General features: G+C 39.1%; 1 protein-coding gene across 4 annotated transcripts in view; it reads left to right on the top strand.

Annotated features, from left to right (window-relative positions):
* Window positions 1-25,306, top strand: part of fto (FTO alpha-ketoglutarate dependent dioxygenase) — a 377,646-nt gene that overhangs the window by 80,556 nt on the left and 271,784 nt on the right. For all 4 annotated transcript variants that reach the window (XM_072279555.1, XM_072279552.1, XM_072279554.1 and 1 more), the window contains exons 4-5: window positions 60-209; window positions 19,227-19,306. In XM_072279555.1, the coding sequence (XP_072135656.1) occupies window positions 60-209; window positions 19,227-19,306 (230 nt within the window). The remainder of the gene's footprint in view (window positions 1-59; window positions 210-19,226; window positions 19,307-25,306) is intronic.

The following is a 25,306-nucleotide window of genomic DNA, read 5'->3' as shown; positions in this document are numbered from 1 at the left end:
AGGATTTTGAGGTTCTAATAAATCATTTACACTCAACTCTTGCCCTTTTTTCTTTACAGATTTAGGACCTGCCTCAGATCAAAGCAACAAGAGCTCAGTTAAAGGCAGAGACCCAACACTCTGGCATGTTGGCCTAAAAATAGCCTGGGACATTGCAACACCAGGGCTGACACTGCCACTATACCCTGGCGACTGTTACTTCATGCTTGGTAACTTTTTTTAGCACTCTACCTAAATAGCTTTCCTGGTTCCCATGAATTACTCTAGGTGGTGAGGTCAAGTAATTCAAATATTGCCTTAGTAAGATCTACAGGCATTCTAATCCTATGTTTCTTTTAAAATATATGGGAATTGCTTTACTTATAATACAGAGCTTGTGATACGTATTTACATGTACACTTTGCAGCTTCTGATATCCAAACCATTGTCATAAAAGGACAACATCAGGCAGTGGTTGGGAGCCTTTCTCAGTTCAAGAAATATAACAGGAATTTGCATTGTTTATGAATAAATTGTAATCTTCCCAATCACCTTTGGGTAATGCATTCTTCATCACTATCAAGTAGTCTAAATTCTATTATGACCTGCATTTACCTATGTAAGTACCTTCAGTAAAAATATATTCGCACTATGAACTAATATTGATAATCATTCCTCTCATTGGAATGAAGCAGTGTGATCTGAGAATTCTCGTTCAATGTATGTAGTTGGGTCCCACTGTGCCTTACCATAGGTATACATTTTGCTTTGAAACAAATGGTAATTTGAACTTCGTAGTTTTTTTTATAAAGGGGAAACTGTTTCACTTAATTAACAATAAAATATTGGTCTGCAGAGGAAGTGTGTGCTGGGTCTTGCTGTCTCAGATGCAGGTTCCAGTGTGTCTGATACATGAGTTGTTCAGTGTGAGCCATAAATTCACAACACACTAAGAAGGTGTGTGAAAGGTTTTAAGGTTTATGCCCAGAAGTCTAGTTAAACAAAGTTGCTATAGATTCAGTGCTAGAGAATGTGAATATTGTCCTCTCATAAACAATGATGCTTCATCTTTTCTTGCCCATATTGAAGTTCAGCCCGTTAGAGGAGAAACCAACATAGAGGTTTAGAAGTGATAACAGAGTAATGACTACATGTTTACCTTGTCTATGACCTTGTCACAGAGAAACTTACACTATCAAATATCAGCCTGCAGTCTACTTCAATGTATCAATACTTTTTTAAAATAATTTTTTGTTGGGACTTTAACTTTACTGTGATTTTAACAAAGAAAATAATTATAGGCAAGAATAAGGCAAATGTGTACTATTTAGGGATCATAAGCAAATGTGATACCAAGTTGGTGATTTAAATAAACAGTATGACGAAAAATATATACTACATTTGTAGTCTAAAACAAAAGAAAGTTTAATAAACACATACTTTTCTTTCCTAATTTATGATTTCCCACATAGTTCCATGATTGAGAGATGTTCCTGATGTGTGTGCTGCATGCCAATTGTAATGGATCAGGACATTTATTACCTTTTAGGATTGTCTTAATAGTCTCATTTGGGTGAGTGATTCTTGTCCATGAAGAATAGAGACAAAGGATATTCATACAGGAAACTTGGAAATGTGGGCTGCAGGTTGCCTTATGAAATGAAATATGTCTTCTGGGTTTTCTCAACATGTTACCAGTCTAACAGATTGCTGTTTTGGTTAGACTAGCTGGTGAGAAAGCAGCTGAGGAATAAGTGCCAAGTTTGTAGAGATAGCAGTAAAGGTGACAAATGAAATTGGAAGTTGTGAAGAACACATGGAATGGTTGAGATCATGAGAGTGGCCATGTATGGACAGGTTGAGCTTAGGAGAGTGGAGGTGTTGTGCATAGGATTTAAAGATTGCTGACAAGGGGATTAAAGCCAAATGTAACAGATGCTCAATGTGCATTAGAGACTACAACTACAAGGGAAAAATGGGGAAGTGAGGGAAGTTGGAAAAGTGGGAATTCATTGATTTTAGTGTGGAAAACTTGTTGAGTGTAAGGAAGAAGAGGGGAGTCACACATTGCAGCATTTGCAAAGAGGTTAATTGAAAACTTGTAGTGGGCTGAGGAGACTGAAATGTTTTAAAAGATGATAATTATGAAAATGTGTAGTAGTTCTGTGTTTATAGATTGATCAATAGGACTGAAGGAAGGAAAAAAGTCTCTGAAGAAGAATGTTACTTAGGTAAGCTTAATAAAGATACTTAACCCACGGGTTATCTGGTACTTTTCAAAATCCATGAGTCTTCATAGATTAAAAACAGAATACCATTAAGTTAAAATATACACCCTTCTGAAAAGAAAGTTTATTGATCAACCTGTATGAGAAGTGTGGAGAATGATATGGAGTCTTTACAAGAAGCAAGGTGTCTGTGGATCTAACCCAGGAAGTGGAGATTGTCTAGGGAAGGAAGGCAAAAGTCAGATGACCCAGATGAAAGTGAAAGTAGTGTGGGATATGGCAGAGCAGTGATAAAACTTTGAGATTTGTATAACAATAAGAAGCTGTGTCTCCCTGCTAACACACCTGTCCCAGTTGACCCACCTTCATTAAAAGTGTGGGGCAGAACAATAAGAATTTTACCAATGGGCTTCATGATCCATCTGTTTTTAGAGGTTAAATGCTTCATCCCTCCACCACCCCAAATTTGAACTGTGCTTAATTATTTTAAAATTCCATTTAAACCATTGATAATAAATAGCAGTCTGTCACATGGAAACGTTGAAGGAACTTGAACCTTTTCCCTGACTTCCACCAATCTAATTTTGGGTAGCACAGCAGTGTAGTCTTAAGCGCAATGTTATTAGAGCGCCAGGGACCTGGGTTCAATTCTGCTGCTGTCTGTAAGAGTTTGTATGTTGTCCTCATGACCATGTGGATTTCCTCTGGGTGCTCTAGTTCACTCTCACATTCCAAAGAAGTATGTGTTGGTAGGCTAATTGGTCACATAGGTATATTTGGGCATTGCAGGCTCATTGAGCTGGAATAGCCTGTTACTATGCTGCATGTCTAAATAATTCTTTTAAAAATTAAAAATCTAACTTTAAATGTTATGAATTGAGTTTTTGAATTATAACCGTTGCAAACCCAGTCAATTGTATTTGTCGAAATATGAAAATTGCAGTGTTACCAAATTTTAACAATGTTAGCCGATTAAATTTGAGTTTCATGAAAGGTTTGATGGTGCCAATATGGGAGCAATTTGAATGGATTATTTCAATGAATATTGATACGCTGCTGGAAACTAATAAGTATGTTTAACAGGAAAAGTCTGGAGGCGATTTCAAAATTTGCTTTTGGCTCAGTCAAAATCAAACAATTTTTTTCATCTATTCTCAATAGTTAGAACTTAAAAAATTATAAATTCTTGTCAGATATCTCACTATAAGCAATGCACTGTGGTTAATAAACCAACTTGCCTTAAATGACTTTCACACTGCATTCCACACACTTTCTACACTGTAAATTGATTTTATTGAAGAATAGTTATAACTCCTGAATGTCATATGATTTTTGATTCAAATTAGAAACTTTTCCTAACATGTAACATCTGCTGAAAAGATTACATTTACAAAAATTAAGCCCATAGGACCATAGATGCTTGTAGCATAGAGAATGCCATTTAGGCTCTTATATCTACATTATCTTTTTGCCACAGTACAGGTTTCCCCCGCCATCCGAAGGTAGAGCGTTCCTATGAAACGGTTCGTAAGCCGAAATGTCGTAAAGCAAAGAAGCAATTACCATTTATTTATATGGGAAAATTTTGTGAGCATTCACAGACCCAAAGGCAACCTACCAAATCATGCCAAATAACACATAAAACCTAAAAATAACAGTAACATATAGTAAAAGCAGGAATGATGTGATAAATACACGGCCTATATAAAGTAGAAATACTTTTCCACAATCATTACTGAACTGTTCTCCGTAGCGAAAATCTCACGCAAGCGCCGTCGGCAGAAAATCTCACGCAAGCGCTCTCCAGTAACCTTTAAGCTATGAAGCTGCCAAATCATACCAAATAACAGTGTAGTATCACTTACTGGAATCGGGAAGACAGCGCCGAGCACACGGATGATGGTGTGTTAGGCTGAGTCGTCGGAGTTTGGGTGGTGCAGCGGCCCCCACCCTCCAGGCCACCGAGCGATACATTGCCGCAAAGCATGCAGGAATGCAGCGGTAGCCGGGAGGCACACAGCACATCTTTAAGAAAAAAGCCAAAATAAACATGCTAACTAATTAGGTGCTGCCCGGCATGTAATTGTTGGCCCAGATCAGGGGCGATTGCAGATTGCATCACCTTTGATCTGGGCTGACAATTACGTGTTGGCAGCACCTAATTAATTAGCATGTTTATTTCGGCTTTTTTCTTAACATGTGCTGTGTGCCTTGGCTACCGTTGCATTCTTCGCGAATCAGTATCTGTCCGTGGCCTGGGGATTGGGGTGGTGGGACACTGGGGTGTCATCTCGTCATCTGTTTCTATTAGAGCAGGCAGGTCATCTTCTATCTCTGCCCGCCTCGATGTCGAAGGTCGAGGTTCGTCGTCTGCTGTGGCTGATGTGGAAGGCTTGCTTGACTGCTGAACCTCGCGCATTTTTCTATCACACAGTTCTTTGTAAGGACTCAAACCATCCTGCAAATATCCCCTAAACTGATGTACCCTTTCAAAATTAAAGTCGTACTTATCATTACTCATTCGGTTTTGACTGTTATCCTTTTTTCTTCCAATTGCATCAGCTCTTCAACTGTCAGTTCTTGGTCATGGGATGCCAAAACCTCTTCAATATCATGTTTGTCAGCTTCCACAAGCCAAACTCACGTTGTCCTTACTTTGTTCACCACGATCAAAATGCTTAATTATGTCTAGTTTTACGCTAAGTGCAACACCCTTTCGAGCTCTTTCAGGCTTTTCTGATACCTTAAAACTCATCTTGCAAATGGCTGCTCACAGACACGTGTTTAAGCAATGACGACGAGAATGCCGTTCTGAATCCCGGGGAGAGTGGCTGCCCGGGGTGCGTGCTGCCTTTTATCGCGCACTGAATTTTTTATCACGCGCTGCTTTTTTTTGGTAACAGTGAAAACACCTTCTGAAAGTGAAAACAGGGTACTAATGTAGGTCTTTTGTAACAGTGAGGATTCGTAAAGCGAACGTTCGAAAAGCGGGGGACACCTGTAATTCAAAACAAATCCCGTTGAGGAACTTTAAGATGATGAAGCAAACATTTCATCCCATTTATTTAATGGGCCCTATTAGCTATCATTTTTCAGTCATTGCTAGTCTATTATTTTAATTTTAAAGGTGAGAAATCATTGGAATCAAATCCAAGGTATTGCATGATCCTTCAATTAGAAAGGCATAGATTAATAGAAATTATGTTCATTTGTTAAGAGAGGTCCTGTTTGACTAACTTGAATAGATATTTTTGTAATGACTTAAACTGGCAGAAGAGAGTGTGTGTATAAGGGTGGAGTCTGGGATTACGATCAACACACATCAAAGTTGCTAGTGAACGCAGCAGGCCAGGTAGCATCTCTAGGAAGAGGTACAATTGACGTTTCAGGCCGAGACCCTTCGTCAGGACTAACTGAAGGAAGAGTTAGTAAGAGATTTGAAAGTGGGAGGGGGAGGAGGAGATCTAAAATGATAGGAGAAGACAGGAGGGGGAGGGATGGAGCCCACAGCTGGACAGGTGATTGGCAAAGGGGATATGAGAGGATCATGGGACAGGAGGTCCGGGGAGAAAGACGGGGGGGGGGGGAACCAGAGGATGGGCAAGGGGTATAGTCAGAGGGACAGAGGGAGAAAAAGGAGAGTGAGAGAAAGAATGTGTGTATAAAAATAAATAATGGATGGGGTACGAGGGGGAGGTGGGGCATTAGTGGAAGTTAGAGAAGTCAATGTTCATGCTATCAGGTTGGAGGCTACCCAGACGGAATATAAGGTGTTGTTCCTCCAACTTGAGTATGGCTTCATCTTTACAGTAGAGGAGGCTGTGGATAGACATGTCAGAATGGGAATGGGATGTGGAATTAAAATGTGTGGCCACTGGGAGATCCTGCTTTCTCTAGCGGACAGAGAGTAGGTGTTCAGCAAAGCGGTCTCCCAGTCTGCGGCGGGTCTCGCCAATATATAGAAGGCCACATCGGGAGCACCGGATGCAGTATATCACCCCAGCCGATTCACAGGTGAAGTGTCGCCTCACCTGGAAGGACTGTCTGGGGCCCTGAATGGTGGTAAGGGAGGAAGTGTAAGGGCATGTGTAGCACTTGTTCCACTTACAGGGATAAGTGCCAGGAGGGAGATCAGTGGGGAGGGATGGGGGGGTCGAATGGACAAGGGAGTCGTTAGGGAGCGATCCCTGTGGAAAGCAGAGAGAGGCGGGGGAGGGAAAGATGTGCTTAGTGGTTGGATCCCGTTGGAGGTGGCAGAAGTTACGGAGAATAATATGTTGGACCCGGAGGCTGGTGGGGTGGTAGGTGAGGACCAGGGGAACCCTATTCCTAGTGGGATGGCGGGAGGATGGAGTGAGAGCAGGTGTGTGTGAAATGGGGGAGATGCGTTTGAGAGCAGGGTTGATGGTGAAGGAAGGGAAGCCCCTTTCTTTAAAAAAAGGAGGACATCTCCCTCGTCCTGGAATGAAAAGCCTCATCCTGAGAGCAGATGCGGCGGAGACGGAGGAATTGCGAGAAGGGGATGGCATTTTTGCAAGAGACAGGGTGAGAAGAGGAATAGTCCAGATAGCTGTGAGAGTCAGTAGGCTTATAGTAGACATCAGTGGATAAGCTGTCACCAGAGATAGAGACAGAAAGATCTAGAAAGTGGAGGGAGGTGTCGGAAATGGACCAGGTGAACTTGAGGGCAGAACTTATCCTTGTAAGCGGAACAAGTGTTACACATGCCCTTACACTTCCTCCCTTACCACCATTCAGGGCCCCAGACAGTCCTTCCAGGTGAGGTGACACTTCACCTGTGAGTCGGCTGGGGTGATATACTGCGTCCGGTGCTCCCGATGTGGCCTTCTATATATTGGCGAGATCCGATGCAGACTGGGAGACGGCTTTGCTGAACACCTACGCTCTGTCCGCCAGAGAAAGCAGGATCTCCCAGTGGCCACACACTTTAATTCCACATCCCATTCTCATTCTGACATGTCTGTCCACGGCCTCCTCTACTGTAAAGATGAAGCCACACTCAGGTTGGAGGAACAACACTTTATATTCCGTCTGGGTAGCCTCCAACCTGATAGCATGAACATTGACTTCTCTAACTTCCACTAGGCCCCACCTCCCCCTTGTACCCCATCCATTATTTATTCTTATACACACATTCTTTCTCTCACTCTCCTTTTTCTCTCTCTGTCCCTCTGACTATACCCCTTGCCCATCTGGGTTCCCCCCCCCCTTATCTTTCTCCCTGACCTCCTGTCCCATGATCCTCTTATATCCCCTTTGCCAATCACCTGTCCAGCTCTTGGCTCCATCCCTCCCCCTCCTGCCTTCTCCTATCATTTTGGATCTCCCCCTCCCCCTCCAACTTTCAAATCCCTTACTCAGTCTTCTTTCAGTTAGTCCTGACGAAGGGTCTCGGCCTGAAACGTCAACTGTACCTCTTCCTAGAGATGCTGCCTGGCCTACTGCGTTCACCAGCAACTTTGATGTGTGTTGCTTGAATTTCCAGCATCTGCAGAAGTCCTGTTGTCTGGGATTACAATGTCGGCAGATGATTGGAAATAAAAATGGTGGCTGCAAAGTTGACAGAGAAGAAAGGCATCAGACTGCAGGAAGGTTTAGAGGCTCTGATAAAAGTGGCAGATTTAATCCAGAGAGAATGCATTTGAAGGGCTATTACAATCTAAGAGAGCCTATCGAACCAGAAGACATTGACATTCTAGTTTTCCCACTTTGTTGAAGTCGTGCTTTTTATCCTTGCCAAGCATACTCAAAATTTCAGTGTCAGCCAGGTTTAAACAATGCCTTAATTTCTCAACAGGCAAGATTAACATTTTAACCACTGAGTTTGTACATCATCTGTAGCATCACTGGTTTCCAATAAGTTATTTATAAGTTGTACAATTATAGAATGAAATGTTTACTTGGTACTGAGAGAAATAACTTGATTCTTTGTCAAACATTATAAATTAAATATTCATTTACCTCACTTGTTCCTGTGAATGGCCAAACCTCCTTTTGGAGGACCTATATCCTTGTTGGGCAAACATAGTTTCAATATAGATCTTTAATGTAATTTAGTTTTGGATCTTAGCATGATTTTATAATCCCATGAGGTTTTTTTTTACTGTAGACTGTTAAAACTGCATTTTTGTAGTGAAATATTGCCCAGCTTTTAAATCTAGAGAGCGTTGTGGCAAATTGTAAATGTGCATCCTCGTCTGATGATGAATAATCTACCTTTGCAGACCCAATCAAATAAATCTTTAAGCTACATGTAAACTACAGTTTTGACTTTCTAGATAATAGTTTCCACTAATATATACTTTGAATATAGGCGGATGCAGCTGCCAACAAGAGTCAAGCAGGGAGGGGCTGAGACACACATCCAGCCATCTGCAGTGTATGGCTTATTTTCATTCTACTTGTTTCAATATACCACTGTTAATCAAGTTCAACTTTTATTTTATATCATCATCATCATCAGGTGCCATGCCCTGTTTGAGCTTTGACTGCCATGGCCCACACACTCCTGTTTCGGGTCAAGTGGATTAATTCATTGGTATTCATTTCCAGTTCTCTGGCTGCTGTCTCCATCATCATTTGTCGTTGTCTTTGTCTTCCTCTTCCTCTTGCTTTCTTCACTTTAATCTTTCCCATAATTACCATGCATTCTAACTCCTCTTTCCTAATCACATGTCCAATGAAGTTACGTTGCCTTTTCATGATCTGATACATTATTTCTCTTTTTGTGTTTGCTCTGTTCATGACATCCTCGTTAGATATTCGTTTCGTCCATGATATTCTTTGCATCCTCCTCAAAAACCACATCTCTGCTGCTACAATTCGTTTCCTCATGTTACTAGATATTGTCCGACATTCTGAGCCATATAACATAACCGGATAAAGGTAACATTTCAGAACTCTGAGGTGGGTTGTCATGCCTAGTTTAGTATTGGTCAGTATACTTTTCATTCTCATAAAGGTGTCTTTTGCCATCCCTATTCTTCTTTTGATGTCCAAGTCGCACCTGCCATCTGATGTCATCCAGCTTCCTAAATAGCAAAAGTTCTGTACTTGTTTTATATCTTTCCCGTTTATTCTCAGCCTGCAGATAGGATTCTCCTTTTTAGTTATCGCCATACATTCTGTCTTTTTGCAATTGATAGATAGACCCATTTTTGCACTTTCTTCAACAATTTTATCAATTAAGTTTTGTAGTTCTTCCTCTGTACTTGCAATTAACACAGTGTCATCTGCATATCTGAAATTATTGATGTTTTCACCGCCAACTTTGATTCCCAAGATGTCTCTTATTTTTTGTAATATTTCACTGTATGCATTAAATAAATCAGGGGAGAAAACACACCCTTGTCTCATGCCTCTCTTGATTTTCATAAACTGACTCACTTCTCCATCTATTCTTACAGTGGCAGTTTGTTCCCAGGTTTCTGATCAGACGGAGGTCTTTCGAATCTAGATCTAGAGTTTCCTGTAATATTTCAAATAACTTATTGTGCTTCACTTTGTCAAATGCTTTTGTGTAGTCGATGAAACAAACAAATCTTTTTGCACTTGAATAGCTCGTTCAGATAGTATCCTTAACATCAATATTGCGTTTCTTGTACCTTTGTCTTTCACAAAACCACATTGTTCTTTGCCCATTTCAGCTTATATCTTACTTTTAGCTCTTGTCATCAAAATTCTTAGAGGTACTGTATTTTGGTGATATGACTCATTAAACTTATGGTCCTATGTAATTCACATTCTATTGCTCTAGTTTTCTTAGGAAGAGTGATAAGTACTGATTTTTTCATCTCTTCTGGTATTATTCCAGTCTCATAAATGTCATTGATTAAATCAGTATTTTGTATATCACCATCATTGATCTGGCTAACTGCTATGCTGCCATGCCACCCCTGAAATATATAAATTTGCTGTTCCTAAAATAAATTGATATGATAATGAACAAAAAACAATATTTTAAGCTCTTGCCTTGACAGAAATGTATTCACAAAGAAGATCGGTCATCAAGATCAGAATATAATCTGACAACATTGAATTGATGTGTCTTGTATGCTTGGAGCTCATTGCACAAGATCATTATTAATTACTCCTTAGTTATGAATGAACCTCAACCTGATGAGGCCAGATTTATTTTGGAGGAGCAATGCCTTGTATTCTGTCTGGGTGTCACCAACTTGATGGCATGAGCATTGGTTTTTTGAACTTCTGGTTATTTAGATTAGATTAGATTAAATTATGAGGACACGCAGTCCTCTTTTATTGTCATTTAGTAATGCATGCATTAAGAAATGATACAATATTCCTCCGGTGTGATATCACAAAAGACAGGACAGACCAAGACTGAAAAAACTAACAAAACCACATAATTATAATATATAGTTACAACAGTGTAACAATACCATAACTTGATGAAGAACAGTCCATGGCACAGTAAAAGAGTTCAAAATTTCTCAGAAGTCCCACATCTCACACAGACAGAAGAAGGAAGAAAACTCTCCCTGCCATGCCCGACCACAGTCTGACTCTGAGTCGTCCGAAAACTTCGAGCCTCCAATCAGCCCTCCGGTACCGAGTACCGAGCACCATCTCTATCAGAACGATTCGACCTCAGTCTCGGTCGCCAGCAGCAGGCAAAGCCAAGGATTTTGAGGCCTTCCCTCTGAAAGATTCTCGATTGTGCAGTAACAACGGCAGCAAACTGGCATTTCAGAAATTTCTCCAGATTTTCCTCTGTGCTTTCACGTCTGTCTGCATCAAATCAGAATTGTCCACCGCCCCAGTTTAATGGATACGATATTTTCACTGGAGAGCTGCGCACGTGTGGCGCGCTGCTATCGTCTCCTCCCACCTCAGCCCTCAACTCTATTTCCTCTGCCCTTCACCATTCTCCATTCCTGTTTTATCCTCCTCATCTTAATTCCCTCTCTTACTCCTCCACTTCCCTTTCTTCTATGGTCTTCCGTCCTCTCCTCTCAGATATCTGCTTCTCCATCCCTTTATCTCTTTCACCAATCAACTTCCCAGTCCCGGTTCCTCTATCACCTACTGCCTTGTACTACTTCCTACCTTCCCCCCACCTTCTTAATCTGACCTCCTTCTTTCCAGTCCTGATGAAGGGTCTCGGTCTGAAGCTTTGACTGTTTCCTCTTTTCCATTGATGATGCCTGACCTGCTGAGTTCCTCCAGCATTTTGTGTGTGTTGTTTTGGATTTCTAGCTTCTACAGATTTTCTCATACTTGCAATTCAAAAGCTATGTTTATTTGTCTGTGGTTCTGTTAGTCCTTATTCACCTTTATGACTAATTGAAAATTTAAATTCAAAGGTAGAGGTAAACTAAATATAGACTTGTACTTGATATTACAACTGTAAACCATTTGGTCTCATGTTCCAGAAGTGAACTTTAGAAATATATAATAATGCTTTCAGACTGTTATTTCTTTGGCAATATGACATATCTCCTTCTCACGTGCTTCATCCCTATTTTGACCTTTTTTTTCGGACTAATTCAACTGAGAGTGATACTGGAGAATTCTTTTCGAATTGGCTACCCTTAATTTTCTTTCTAAGTCAACAGACACCTGAAGCACTCACTGTTTGAAATATTTCTAACACCATTGAATAATTAGGTATTTGCCAAAAGTTGTCCAGAGTAATTTACACACTGGGTCAATGCACAGTCAATTTTTAACTATGTAATACTAATCTATTTAATAAAACATTACACACACAGGCATGTGCTCAGTGACGTCAATGGGCAATGAATCCTTTTTTTGCTGATATCACAATTGAAGGTTTTTTGGGGTGAAAATTCTTTTCAAACTAAATTCAGAACTACCCAGTAAAATACATTTTCAAATAAATGTCAGTACCTAAATCACGATTAATCTTTAAATTCAAAGTGTTAAATCGGCACATACAGACATTTGAACAGATGGGTATTTTGGTATTTAATAAAGTTGGCAATTGGAGAATATATTTTGAAGAAAATATTTTGAAGAAACAAACAATGAACTATTCCAATCATGAACTCTTAATTCACAGTTATTGTATTGTGTTTCCTTTTCTAATCACAACTGTATTGCCCTAGAAGAGTGCAGTTACACTCCACTTTTCAAGAAGGGAGAGAGACAAAAGAAAGGAAACTATAGGCCAGTTAGACTGGCCTCAGTGGTTTGGAAAATGGAGTCGATAGTTAAGAATGTGGTTTCGGAGTACGAGGAGGCATATGATAAAATAAGCCAAGTTCGGCATGGTTTCCTTAAGGGAAAATCTTGCCTGACAAATCGGTTGGAATACTTTGAAGAAATAACAAACATGATAGACAAGGGAGAATTGGTTGATGTTATGTACTTGAATTTTCAGAAGGTGTTTGCAAGGTGTCACAGATGAGGCTACTTAACAAGGGCCCATGGTATTACAGGAAAGATACTAGCATAGATAGAGCAGTGGCTGATTGGCAGGAGGCAAGAAGTGGGAATAAAGTGATTCCTTTCTGGTTGGCTGCCGATGACTGGTGGTGTTCTACAGAGGTCTGTATTGGGACCACTTAGTGTTATATGTCAAGATTTGGATGACCCCGGAATTGGAGGCTTTGTAGCCAAGTTTGCGGGTGATACAAAGATAGGTGGAGGGGCAGTTAGTTTTGAGGAAGCAGAGAGGCAACAGAAAGACTTAGATTAGGAGAATAGGCAAAGAAGTGGCAGATGGAATACAGTTCAGGAAGTGTATGGTCATGCACTTTAGTAGAAAAAATAAAAACATGGGCTACTTTCTGAATGGAGGGAAAATTCAAAAATCAGAAGTGTGAAGGGACTTGAGAGTCCTCATGCAGAATTCCCTAATAGGTTAATTTGCAGGTTGAGTTGGTGATGAGGAAGGCAAATGTGATGTTAGCATTCATTTCAAGAGGACTAGAATATAAATTGGCCAGGGCATCAAAGGGTATGGGGAGAAGGCAGGGAGATGACTGGAAGAATTGGATCAGCCTCTGGGTGAATGGTGGAGCAGACTCGATGGGCTGAATGGCCTACTTCTGCTCCTATATCTTATGGTCTAAAAGCAAGAATGTAATGTTGAGGCTTTATAAAGCATTGGTGAGACCTCACTTAGAGTATATTGAGTAGTTCTGGGCCCCTTAACTCAGAAAATGTGTGCAGACATTGGAGAGAGTTCAAAGGAGGTTCACAAAAACTATTCTGGTATTGAGAAGCATATGAGAAGCATTTGATGGCTCTAGGCTTCAACTCACTGGAATTCAGAAGACTGAGTGGTGACCTCATTGAAACCTATTGAATGTTGAAAGGCCTTGATAGCCTGGGAGAAGATATTTCCTATGGTGGGGGGGTCTCAGAATAGAGAGGCATCTTTAGAATGGAGGTGAGAACATTTTTTAACCAGTGAATCTGTGGAATTTTTTGCCACGGGCAGCTGTGGAGGCCAAGTCATTGGGTATATTTAAGGCAGAGGATGATAGATTCCTGATTAGTCAGGGCTTAAAGGGATATGTAGAGAAGGCAGGAGATTGGGGCTGAGAGGGAAAATGGATCAGCCTTGATTATATGGTGGAGCAGACTCAATGGGCCAAAAGACCTGATTCTGTGTTATGGTCTTAGATGTATCTTGTATCACAACTATGTTATAAACAGCATCCATCATAAAGTACCCCCACCATCCAGGACATGCTCCCTTCTTGTTGCTGCCATCAGGAAGGAAGTACAGGAGCCTTGATTCCCACCCCACCACTGAACTGATTCCACAAACTATAAACTCATTTTTAAGGACTCTACAACTCATGTTCTCAATATTGCTTGCTTCTTAATTAATTAATTATTTCCTTTTTTGTATTTGCACAGTTTATTGTCTTTTGCACATTGGTTGTTTGTTTTTGCAGTTTTTCATTGATTCTACTGTGTTTGTATTTACTGTGAATGCCTGCAAGAAAAATGAATCTGATGATAGAATATGGTAATAAATTTAACAATAAATTTACTTTGAACTTTTAACTTTGATATAGAAGTAAACTAATTTTAAAATTATTGTTTGTAATTTCCCAAATAAACAATAATATTCAGTTCTAGTAAGTTTTATATTGGCCCTTAAGCTGTTTATGTTTGAAACATCATTGTATAATCTGAATCATGCCTCAGAATTTCCGTACAAATGGAAATGTTTGACTGTAGTACCTGTTTCTAAACAGTGAAGCTTGGTTGCCACCTTTGCTATGTTATTTCCCTGTAAGTTATTTTATTTAATATCTAACTGAACATAGCAACTTAGGAGTTAAGGGAAAGCGTAGATGCCAGAAGAATGGTTTATTTGACAAATATGTGTTTTAATACTAGGATTAGATTGAAGATCGTTGGGAGCTAAAGAAGCCGTTGCATCTCTGCACACCACCATTTTGGCAGTCTACGTTAGAAAGATTTTCTTCTCAGTAATGCAAGATAACTAACGGTGAACTGTTTTACCGCTGTTTTCCACAGATAAAGATTAGAATTCCTGATATATACATTAATTATTACAACCCATTTGCCCCGTGTAATAGTTTAATACTGAATGTAAAAAAAGTCAATCTTACATCATGTTAACATAATGAAATTTAGTAGAAGACACTAAGTGCAATCGGAAAATAACTACCCATCACATAAACTTGTCAACATCTTCATCAGCTCTCGATGTGGAATTATGTTATTTCTATGTAATGCCCTGGTTCACATAGAAACATAGAAAACCTACAACACAATGGAGGCCCTTCGGCCCACAATGTTGTGCCGAACTTACTTACTTTAGAAATCACCTAAGGTTACCCATAGCCCTCTATTTTTCTTAGCTCCATGCACCTATCGAGAAGTCTCTTAAAAGACCCTATCATATCCACCTCCAACACTGCCAGCAGCAGCCCATTCCACGCACTCACCACCCTCTGTGTGTAAAAAAAAAACTTGCCCCTGACATCTCCTCTATACCTACTTCCAAGCACCTTAAAACTGCTCTCTCGTGTTAGGCATTTCACCCTTGGGAAAAAGCCTCCAGTATTCACATAATCAATGCCTCTCATCATCTTATACTCCTCTATCATGTCACCTATTATCCTGTGTCGCTCCAAGGAGAGAAGGCCAAGTTCACTAAACCTATTCTCACAGGGCGTGCTCCCCAATCCAGGCAACATCCTTGTAAATCTCTTCTGCACCCTTTCTATAGTTTCCACATCCTCCCTGTAGTGAGGTGACCAGAAATAAGCACAGTACTCCAAATGGGGTCAGATATAGTTCATATTTTTTCTGTTATACTTTTCTGTTCTCTGTGTAAGTTGCTTGTTTGGGTTACTGTTGAAGATAAAGGATAGGAGAAATGTATGCCATCCAATAGGGATGAACAGATTCAGGGGAGGTTTCTCTGGTGAGGGGCACTAAAGTTGGGCTTGGGGCTTTTGAGAGGGGAGAAGAGAGAAGACGCCAGAGAGAAGAGGTCAGAGAAGTCAACCCAGAGTGGGGTGGGATTCAATGAAGCCCGGGGAGATTGAAGGAGGATCGGCGAAGGGGAAACCGTGAGCTCCAACATATGCATAGAATAGTACAGCACAGTACAGGCCCTTCAGCCCACAATGTTGTGCCGACCCTCAAACACTGCCTCCCATATAACCCCCCACCTTAAAGTAGTCTCTTAAATTTCACTAGTGTATCTGCCTCCACCACTGACTCAGGCAGTGTATTCCACGCACCAACCACTCTCTGAGTAAAAAAACCTTCCCCTAATATCCCCCTTGAACTTCCCACCCCTTACCTTAAAGCCATGTCCTCTTGTATTGAGCAGTGATGCCCTGGGGAAGAGGCACTGGCTATCCACTCTATCTATTCCTCTTAATATGCACATTAGACTGTTTCATTTAAAATGGGCCCTTTCCTTTTTTTTGTTTTTTCTTTACTAACCCTTAAGTCAAATTAAAAATTATGAAGCTAAATCTTTTAATTGTATGCAGTGTACTGTCTGTTATTTCATGGTACTGATTTGTAACGGGGTAACAAGTCACACAGCATCTACACAAACAGGGGGATTTGTGGGGGCGGGGTTTGCACTTCGATCTCTCATGTTTAACAGGGCCAGAGGGTGTCTTCCCTAGACTTACGCAGCTGACGGAACCGGAGTGTTACATATATATTAAATTATACTGACAATATTTTAACAAAATTAATAAAGCTGAACTATTTGTAAACTGCAAACTAGTGCTATAAATGAATTTTTGTGCTGTAATTATAAATGGTCACAGTTGAAAGTGTGAAGAGTAAAGGAAAAAGAGAAATAATTACTGGATCATTCTTCCTCACTACACTGAATATTTCTGAATACAGGATACCCTGTTACCAGCTTTTCATTGTAACTGATGAAACCACCTGGTTTCCTTGGCTGCATAAGTCTAGGGAAGACGACCTCTGACCCTGCCAAACTTGTGAGATTGAGGTGCTCTCCCACCCCAAACCCCTGTTTGTGTGGATGCTGTGTAATTTGCAACCCTGGTACAAATTCGTGCTACGAAATAACAAGACAGTACACCACATACAACTAAAAGATTATATTTAATTTGACTAAAGGGTTAGCAAAGAGAATGAACAAAAGAAAAAGGCCTATTTTAATGAAACAGTCAAATGTGCACAAGTTGGAGCTCAAAGTTTCTCCATAGTCATCAATTCTCAATTGATCTCACCCCTGGCTTTGTCAAATCATGATCCCATCTTCCCTCTTCATCTCCTCTCGAAAAAAGGCCCCGAGCGCAACCTTAGTGTCCCTCACCAGAGAAACCTCCCCTTATTTCGACCATCCTAATTAGATAACACACATTTCTCCTCATCTCTTATCTTCAACACCCAAACAAGCTGAAAACAGAACAGACTGCTCTTACAGAACTGCTAAATGAAATACATATAGCATAACAGTAAAACTATGAACCAGGGCATCACACTGAAAACCTATTTTCTACAATTTGGTAACACTGGATTGCAAATTTTTTCAAAGGTGTTGCTACCTCAGAATTTTTTTTTGTTTATGATAGACCATTTGAAGTTGAATACAGATATAATTTCAGACTATTTGTATCACGTAGAAATTGGGAGAAATGGAAAATTAACCTTTATTGAATTATAATACGTTTAATTGCACAACGGTGCTGATGCTTGCAACAGTTCAACTAAGCTAAAATATTTTGTTGATGATTTTCATTTGTACTCAGTGTCTGAGGCTTCTCACTTAAGAGTCCAACAATAATCAGCCAGCATTGATGGATTCCAGTTTCCCTGATACAGTTTCTCCATGACCGCAATGTCCTGGTGAAACCTTTCACCATGCTCGTTACTGATTTGCAGAGAAGAAGTCTAAGTGGGAATGCAGAAAATGAATCTTTATTGACATGTTGCACTTCATGGTTTTGTATGTTTGAAGCATGTTGTCAACCAGCAGCATGTAGTTTAGTGCTCTGTAGTTGCCAAGAAAATTTTCGACAAAGTCCTTGAATGCTTTCCATGCAATTTTCTCCGGACACTCTAGAAGTTCTTCAAATTACCTGTCATTGATAACCTATTTGATTTGTGGACCAACAAAAATACCTTCCTTAAACTTGGCATTATTTATTCTGGGAAACATCTGTCTCAAATATCGAAATCCTTCACGGAAATGTTTGTGCCTGGTGAGTGCAGATTCCATCCTTGCAGTCTTGAACCCAGTAATTCTGCATTGCTTCTTGACAAACCCAAGTCTCTGACCTGGTTATTTAACTCAGATTGAGTTATCTGATGAGGCTCACTCAACATAAGGGGTTTAAAATCTGTATCAGTACAGTGTTGTTTTCCATTCCTGGCTTGTGCATCATGGCATCCTTATCTGCCTCCTCTGGACTCCATGTCTGTGGTGGCTTTGGTACTGAAAGGCTATCATCATGTGGCACAGAACTCATGGCCGAAGGGAGATTGGAGTATTAAATGGATTTCTTGTTTTTGGCAGAGAAACCAGACATACTGGTCAGCCAGACTGTAATTATCTGTCACATAATCCTTCTGCTCTCGCCATATCATCAGGACAGCAAATGGCATTGACTTCAGGTGCCTCTGAATCAAGCATTAAGATCGACAGTGCAAGTTACGTAACAAATATGAGGAGCCCAGGCTTTTTCTTGGTCGACAATTTTACATCCAAAATGGAGATCATAGGCTTTCTTAATAAGAGGAGTCATGCCCTCTTATTTAAGCTTGTAGTCACCACAAATATAACAATGTATCACAGTTGTTTCATCAGAGTTGAGACATTTTGCTATCACAAATACTCCTGAAAATACAATTACTTTATTATAATGAGTACACACAATATGCTATGCACGTACATCATGTACATGATCGCAAACCGATCTACATGTAAACACAACGCATAGAACAGTGTGTGCGTGATGCCTTTATAGCCTTTCTAAAATCTGTCCTGCCATGAAGCATCCACCCTGCCGATGCATGCCTAGCATGCTGGGACAAGATGCTAGAAAACTTTTCAGCTTACGTTGTGGGCAACATTTTAATTGACTTGAATTATGAATTGAAATAACAAATATAGGCTATTTTAAAACAATGATACATGAGTGGCAAATTTCATGGTGATTTTCATGATCAGCAGCCCAAAATCCATAAGAAGCACCCAAAAGTATTGAGGAAGCAAAATCGTTGTTGTCCAGTGTAATTGATAAACTGCCGTCATGAAATTAAGGATCAATTTAAAGATGAACATCTTATTTTAACTTCATGCCTGCAGTCAATTCTGAACATTTTCATCTGATTTCCTTCTAACACTGATCCTGCAGGTTCTGGTACATAGTGAAGTATGAATCAAGAAGTACAAATCTTATTTGATTGGTTGGTCGTGTGCATTGTACAGTACCTAATTTTCTATCTTCAAAGATTAAGTATCATGTTCAATATTTTTACATGGATTAAATATGATTGTGGCTTATAATCTGTTCTTAGATGATTTTAATATGACCCATCAACATTGTGTGCTGTCTGGAATGCAGGCTCGATTCAGCTCTACACACAGAGTAGCGGAGGTAAGATTACACGTTAAATTGTAATTGGTATATTTGTACTCTATTACTAATTTTTTTAAACCCGTTAACACAATTATCAGAGTTGAGCACCATATGAATATTAAAAGGTACATGTACAGTCTGCAGTTCTGAAGAATTTTCCCTCTCTGAACTATTATGACCCAATACACTATAAACTGAAAATTGAATAAAAGATTATTTTGATACCTAGGTGCTTTGTTCAAGATTAAATTATTATATTTTATATGTATGTCACTGAACATGTGACCCAATAAAGCTAGATCAGTTAGTTGTTAAATCTATGTTAACATACCTTACTTTTGATTAAACTACCCAAAGCAAAGATAGAAAGCTGAGATATAGAAAAATACTTTTAATGTATTTATGACAAGAATAAAATAATGTTTCCTTAATATTCATTTCTATTTGGCTTATAACATTAAATTTTACTGTGTGATAACTGGAACTAAAGGCTAAATTGATTTTTTGGATGGCTTCTCAGTCAAGCAATTAAAAGGGATGCTTGGTTTCCATACAATGTTCTCAATTTGAGGGCTAAGTCATTCTGATGATCCCTCATAAACAGTGTCATTAAGTGGCCTGTTGTTGTGTACAAAATTATTAAAATGCGTAGTAAGAACTGTTTCTTCATAGCAGTGGTATAGAAAGCTAGGAACATAATCTTAAGATGAGGAGATGGAGTTTAGAAGAGATCTGGAATTTTTTGTTTCACCCAGAGGATGTTGGGTATCTGAAATGCATTGTTGAAGGGTTGATGGAAGCAGAGAATTTTAAAACATTTTAAGAAGTATCTTGGTAAGCACTTGGTAGAGGTGGCTAAAAACCAAGTGCTGGGTAATGGGGTTAGTAGAGAGGATATTTAATGGTTGGCATAGACATGGTGGTTCGGAGGACTTGATTCTTTGGTATGATTCGGTTGGAGTCAAATAAAAGCATATTTACTCCTCTCAAAGCAAGATGAACTTTCTTTTGCTGTAAATCCTTGTGAATTTCAGCTGCAACCTGACCAAAGCAAGAGTTTCATGACTTTGTGATTCAATGACAATGATCCTCTAATGGAATTAAGGACATTAAGGTTGTTATTTGCACCACTAATGGTAGGTAAATAATTATAGAGACCTTGCAGCAGACTTGAGAGCTACTAACTAAAAATAGCAATAGCAGACCAACCCAGATTGCTGCAATATTTCCAGAGCTTCAGTTCTCTGACTCGAGAAAAGGGGTGAATATAATCTCTTGCTGCCTCTGATTACTTGTGCTAAATTGCCATAGCAACCCCTCAGTTCATAATCCATGTATCTCTCAACACTTGTGCATAATTTTCCTGCCATCAGATTGGGGCATTGAATCAACTTTCTCTTACTTTCATCTTACATCCTCATTGGTTGCTAATTTTAGCTGGTAATATTTGGAATGCACTTCAATCTTCTGCCATGACTGTCCAAACTATGTTAATAGCTTGTTTCTTTTTCCTTCTCAGCATGATGCACCACAAATTTGGCAACTCCCTTTTTATTACAAGTACTACACAGTGCTTCACTTGTAGTCTTTTACTAATTCAAAACACCGCCAGAAAGGGGGTGGGGGGGAACAGGTGGAGAAAGAATGAATGACAACTTGTCAAGCATCAGTGACTGTAGCCTTGTTCAAAAATGTGCCTGCTTATTACTTTTACCTACAACTTTATCTCAGACAATTATCTTTAAGATAATGTTACAACATAGTTTGCTGTAAGTTCTCTCCCACTGTTATCTTATGCTCTAACTTGTGCTTTCTCCCTTTTTTTCCTAATCCAAATTTATGCCTTGCACCTTGAAAAATAGGCTTACTACAATGGTGGTTCTAAAATAAATGATAATGGTCAGCTGTCTTTGAATGTACTTGCTTAGAAACTGAAATTCCAATCATGAATTACAGGCCAAACAGAAGAATCAGAAAGCACATATAGAAAGTGCAGCCTGGATGACTGTTCTCAAGAGGACAAGTTGAGCCTTTCCATTGACAAGAACATAGAAGCAACTTGAGGGGAAAGATACTGTTTGACCACCAGCTGGTGTTCAATATATTTGACAGCCTAATTTGGAATTGAAATTTTCAAATCTGAGCAGTCCACCTCCGGTAGAGACAGTTAAAATTGGCCCCAGTATGAACCTCAAATAATTACGATCTGAATATGGAGGTCAACTTACTTGCATCAAATAAATTCTTCACAGGATCATTTTACCAAAATAACTGAAGGAGATTTAGTATTCAACTTTGACATTTAAGTGCCAGGAAAATTAACTGAATAGAGTTTGTATAGATTATGAATGATATTGAAGTCTGTTTTAACTGGTAAACGCAAAGTTCAAGAAAGTGGTTACTTTTAAAATAATCAAACTATCTTCAAATGAGCTTCCTTATTTACTGTTATAAAAACCTTAAATTCTTAACCTCAACTGGAAATATTTTATCTTGAATTTCAAGTTGAATATGCTAAGTTCAAAGTAAATTTATTATCAAAGTACATGTACTTCACCACGTACAACGCTGAGATTCATTTTCTTGTTGGCGTACTCAATAAATGTACAGAATAACAACCATAACACAACCAATGAAAGACTGCTCCAACTTGGGCATTCACCAGTGTGGAGAAGACAACAAACTGTGCAAATAGAAAAAGGAAGAAATAATAATAACAAATAAATCAGCAGTAAATATCAAGAACATTAGAAGAAGTCTCCTTGAAAGTAAGTCCATTGGTTGTGGGTGCATTTCAAAGGTGGAGAAAGTGAAGTTGAGTGAAGTTATCCTCCTTTGACTAAAAGCCTGATGGTTGAGGGGTAGTAACTGTTCCTGAATCTTATGTGTGAGTCCTGAGGCTCCTGTACCTACTTAGTGTAGTAGAGCAACACTTTAAAAAATCATATTTAGTTCCTGTAAATAATGTAGAACAGGCCTCTTTGACCATCATGTACAAAGTAATTTATTAATAATTCTCTTTTAACCGTCTCTTTAAAGAAAATAATGGTTGCTTATGTAAAAGAGATTCTTTGATAATTTGGGATTTATCTCCTCTAAGTATCTGTTGTTTCGTTCATAATCTTTCTTTTTGGACCTCACCTTTCAATTTCCTTCAGGGCTATTCATTTTTCTTTAAGGAGTGAGCCCAAAAATACCTTGTGTTTGTGATTAGTTAGTTTCTGGACCTCCCAGTCACTTCCAACAAATCAGATCTGGTGCTTTCTGGTAGAGAGACCAAGAACGTTTTTCATGGGTGCTAATTACGATGGCCCTCGGACCTGTCGAAGTGTTGTGGCCATTTTTGGAGCCTCTTTTGTTGCAAGTTGTTCAGTAGGTCTGTGGAAAACATTAAGGCATTTGTGAGATCCATAGCAGCTTCACTGGATGTATTTAATTTTAATGTATGCTTGGTATGGTCACAAATGCACACTGCACTAGTAAAAACCTCTCCCCATATCAAATTGACTGAGCTGTCTAAGAATTTTGTTTTAATAATTTTACCCTTCATCTGGTGAAACATCTGGTGAATAGAAATGTAGCTTGTTCACTCTTTCCACATTTGACAGACGGAGCTGCTATATGTGGAAAGAAACAGCTCTGGAAATCTTTTAGAGGTATACAAAATTATTAAGAGAATAGATCGGATAAATGCATGCAGGCTTTTTCTCCTCAAGTTAGAGGAGTCTAGTACTAGAGGTCATAGTTTTAGGGTGAAGGGTGAAATATTCCAGGGGAATATGCAGGGAAACTTCTTTATTCAGAGGGTGGTACGAATGTGGAATGAGCTGCCAGTGGTAATAGTAGATACAGGTTTGTTTGAAACCTGGGATCCATGGACCCATTGCTTGATGGTATTGGTCCATAGCGTAAAATGTTGGGACCCCCGCTTAAGAGAAGTTTGGATAAGTGCACAGGTGGGAGGGTTTTGGAGAGATATGATCAGGGTGCAGCTAGTTGGGAGTAGACAGAAGATCAAGTCAGCAAGAAGTGGATGGGATAAAGAGCCTGTTTCTGTTCTGTAGTGCTCTATGACCTCCAATCCCAGGGAAGTATTTGGTGAATTTTTGTTGCACTCTCTCTTTAACAAGTACATTTTTTATTTTTTTTAAGTTAAGGCTTAGGTACAATACTCCAGATGTAGTCTGGACAACCCCAGTATTAGTGTAGAAGATATCTTTAAATTTCTACACAAAACTTCCAGGAACAAAAACCAAATTTGCCATTTGTCTTTCTGATTACTTCCTGCAGTTTCAAGTTAGCTCTGTGATAAATACATGGAACCCCAAGTTTCTTTGAATGGGATATTTGCTCATCTCTCATGTTTAAAAGAATATTTGTGATGTTTTCTACCAAAGTGAGTAAATGAGGGGTTAACCGTTGAAAGAGACATTAAACTGAGGTCCTAACTTACCTTTCAAGATTAATGACTCAAGTTTATTTGTCACGTGTACATCAAAACATACAGTGAAATGCCTGTGGGTGTACTAAGGTCAGTGTCACCACATACACAGCACGCCCACAGTGCTCTAGAACAACACAGAACACAACAAGAAACAAACAACAGCAGCCAAAGTAAGCCCAGTATTTCCCTCCTTCTCTCCCCCTCCCATGCCCATACATATACCTTGTTGATGGCTTTCCTTCAAAAAGAGCATGGGATTTTCCTGGAATTGTGATCAATGATTATCCCTCAATTTACGTCATTGAAACAGGTTATCTGGTCATTCACCTTGCTATATGTGAAAGTTTGCTGTACACCATTTTTCTGCTGCATTTCCTATATTTAAAAAAATTGCATCTGCAAACCACTGTTTTCTGAAAGTTCATGATGTTATAAAAGATACCATATAAATGCATGTCTCTGTTTGCTTCAGTACACTTTTGTTTTATTGTGGTTAAAGAAAGAGAGATGTGAGCTATCTTGTTATGATGTAAGGATACCTGAGAAGTTACCTGCTAATGTTATGATATACAGATACTTTATGCCTACAAATGAGAAACTGAGTGGGGGGGGAGGGGGGAAGATCATGTAGATTGCTTCCTCATGCAGGTTTATTTATCTTTTGTAGGTCTAATCTGGAAATAATTTCTTTCTTTTGATAGTCAACAAAAAAGCATCAATTGAGGGATGTGATAGTTGATTAGTAGAGGGTCCATGACTAAAATAAAAATGCTGGTGGTACCCAGCAGGTCAGGCCACATCTGTGAGAGGAGAAGCAGTTCACATTTCAGGTTGGAGACTGTTCTTAGAACTAAGGGTCTATAATTTTGTTTTGATCTGAAGCCATTGACTTTGTGATATTCCATCTTTAGTAAATCGTTTTGCAATTAGGATGAGAAAGACTCGGGAATGCTGACAGAGCAGAATTTTGCTGTTAAATTGTTAGAATAACCTGTAGCATAGTTTTCCAAATGTTAATTCTGGTTGTTAGAAGTTTGTGGGGAAAACTGAAATAGTATAATGATCCTTTCACTTTAAACGTGATGGTGATTATTTTGTGCCACTTCCAAAGGCATTATGAGTATAAGAGTGGAGAACACATTTTTTTACTTAAGAGCATTTGTTCTTGGTGCCAACCTGATAAATTATCTTTTTTTGAAAAAGAATTTATAACTTGTTAAAGTTAGATCTTAATTCTTAATCTCATACATAGCTACTCCTGTACCAGTATGTTAATTGATGGTGGTAATAAATGCTTTCTTTTATGGATTGCCAACTGGAAACTGTTTTAGTCAGTGTTAGAATTAACCAGATTTCTGTGTGAACTGCAACCAAAGTGATCTTGATCGTTCAAATTTATGCTAAGATTTTTAAATATGTATGATACCTTGAATGTCATTTTATTTGAACTTTAACACTTTATAATTAATTTGCTGAGGAATAACACCATGCTGTGTCAATACCCTGTTTCAATTATGTCTTAATGAGTTGTTATGCACTCATAACCCAGAGCCTGTTCCTTTGATGTTTTGATT

The sequence above is a fragment of the Mobula birostris genome, chromosome 15, assembly GCF_030028105.1.
Source record: "Mobula birostris isolate sMobBir1 chromosome 15, sMobBir1.hap1, whole genome shotgun sequence".
NCBI lineage: Eukaryota > Metazoa > Chordata > Chondrichthyes > Myliobatiformes > Myliobatidae > Mobula > Mobula birostris.
Note: the sequence above shows the minus strand (reverse complement) of the source record. Positions and strands in the feature narration are given on the sequence as shown.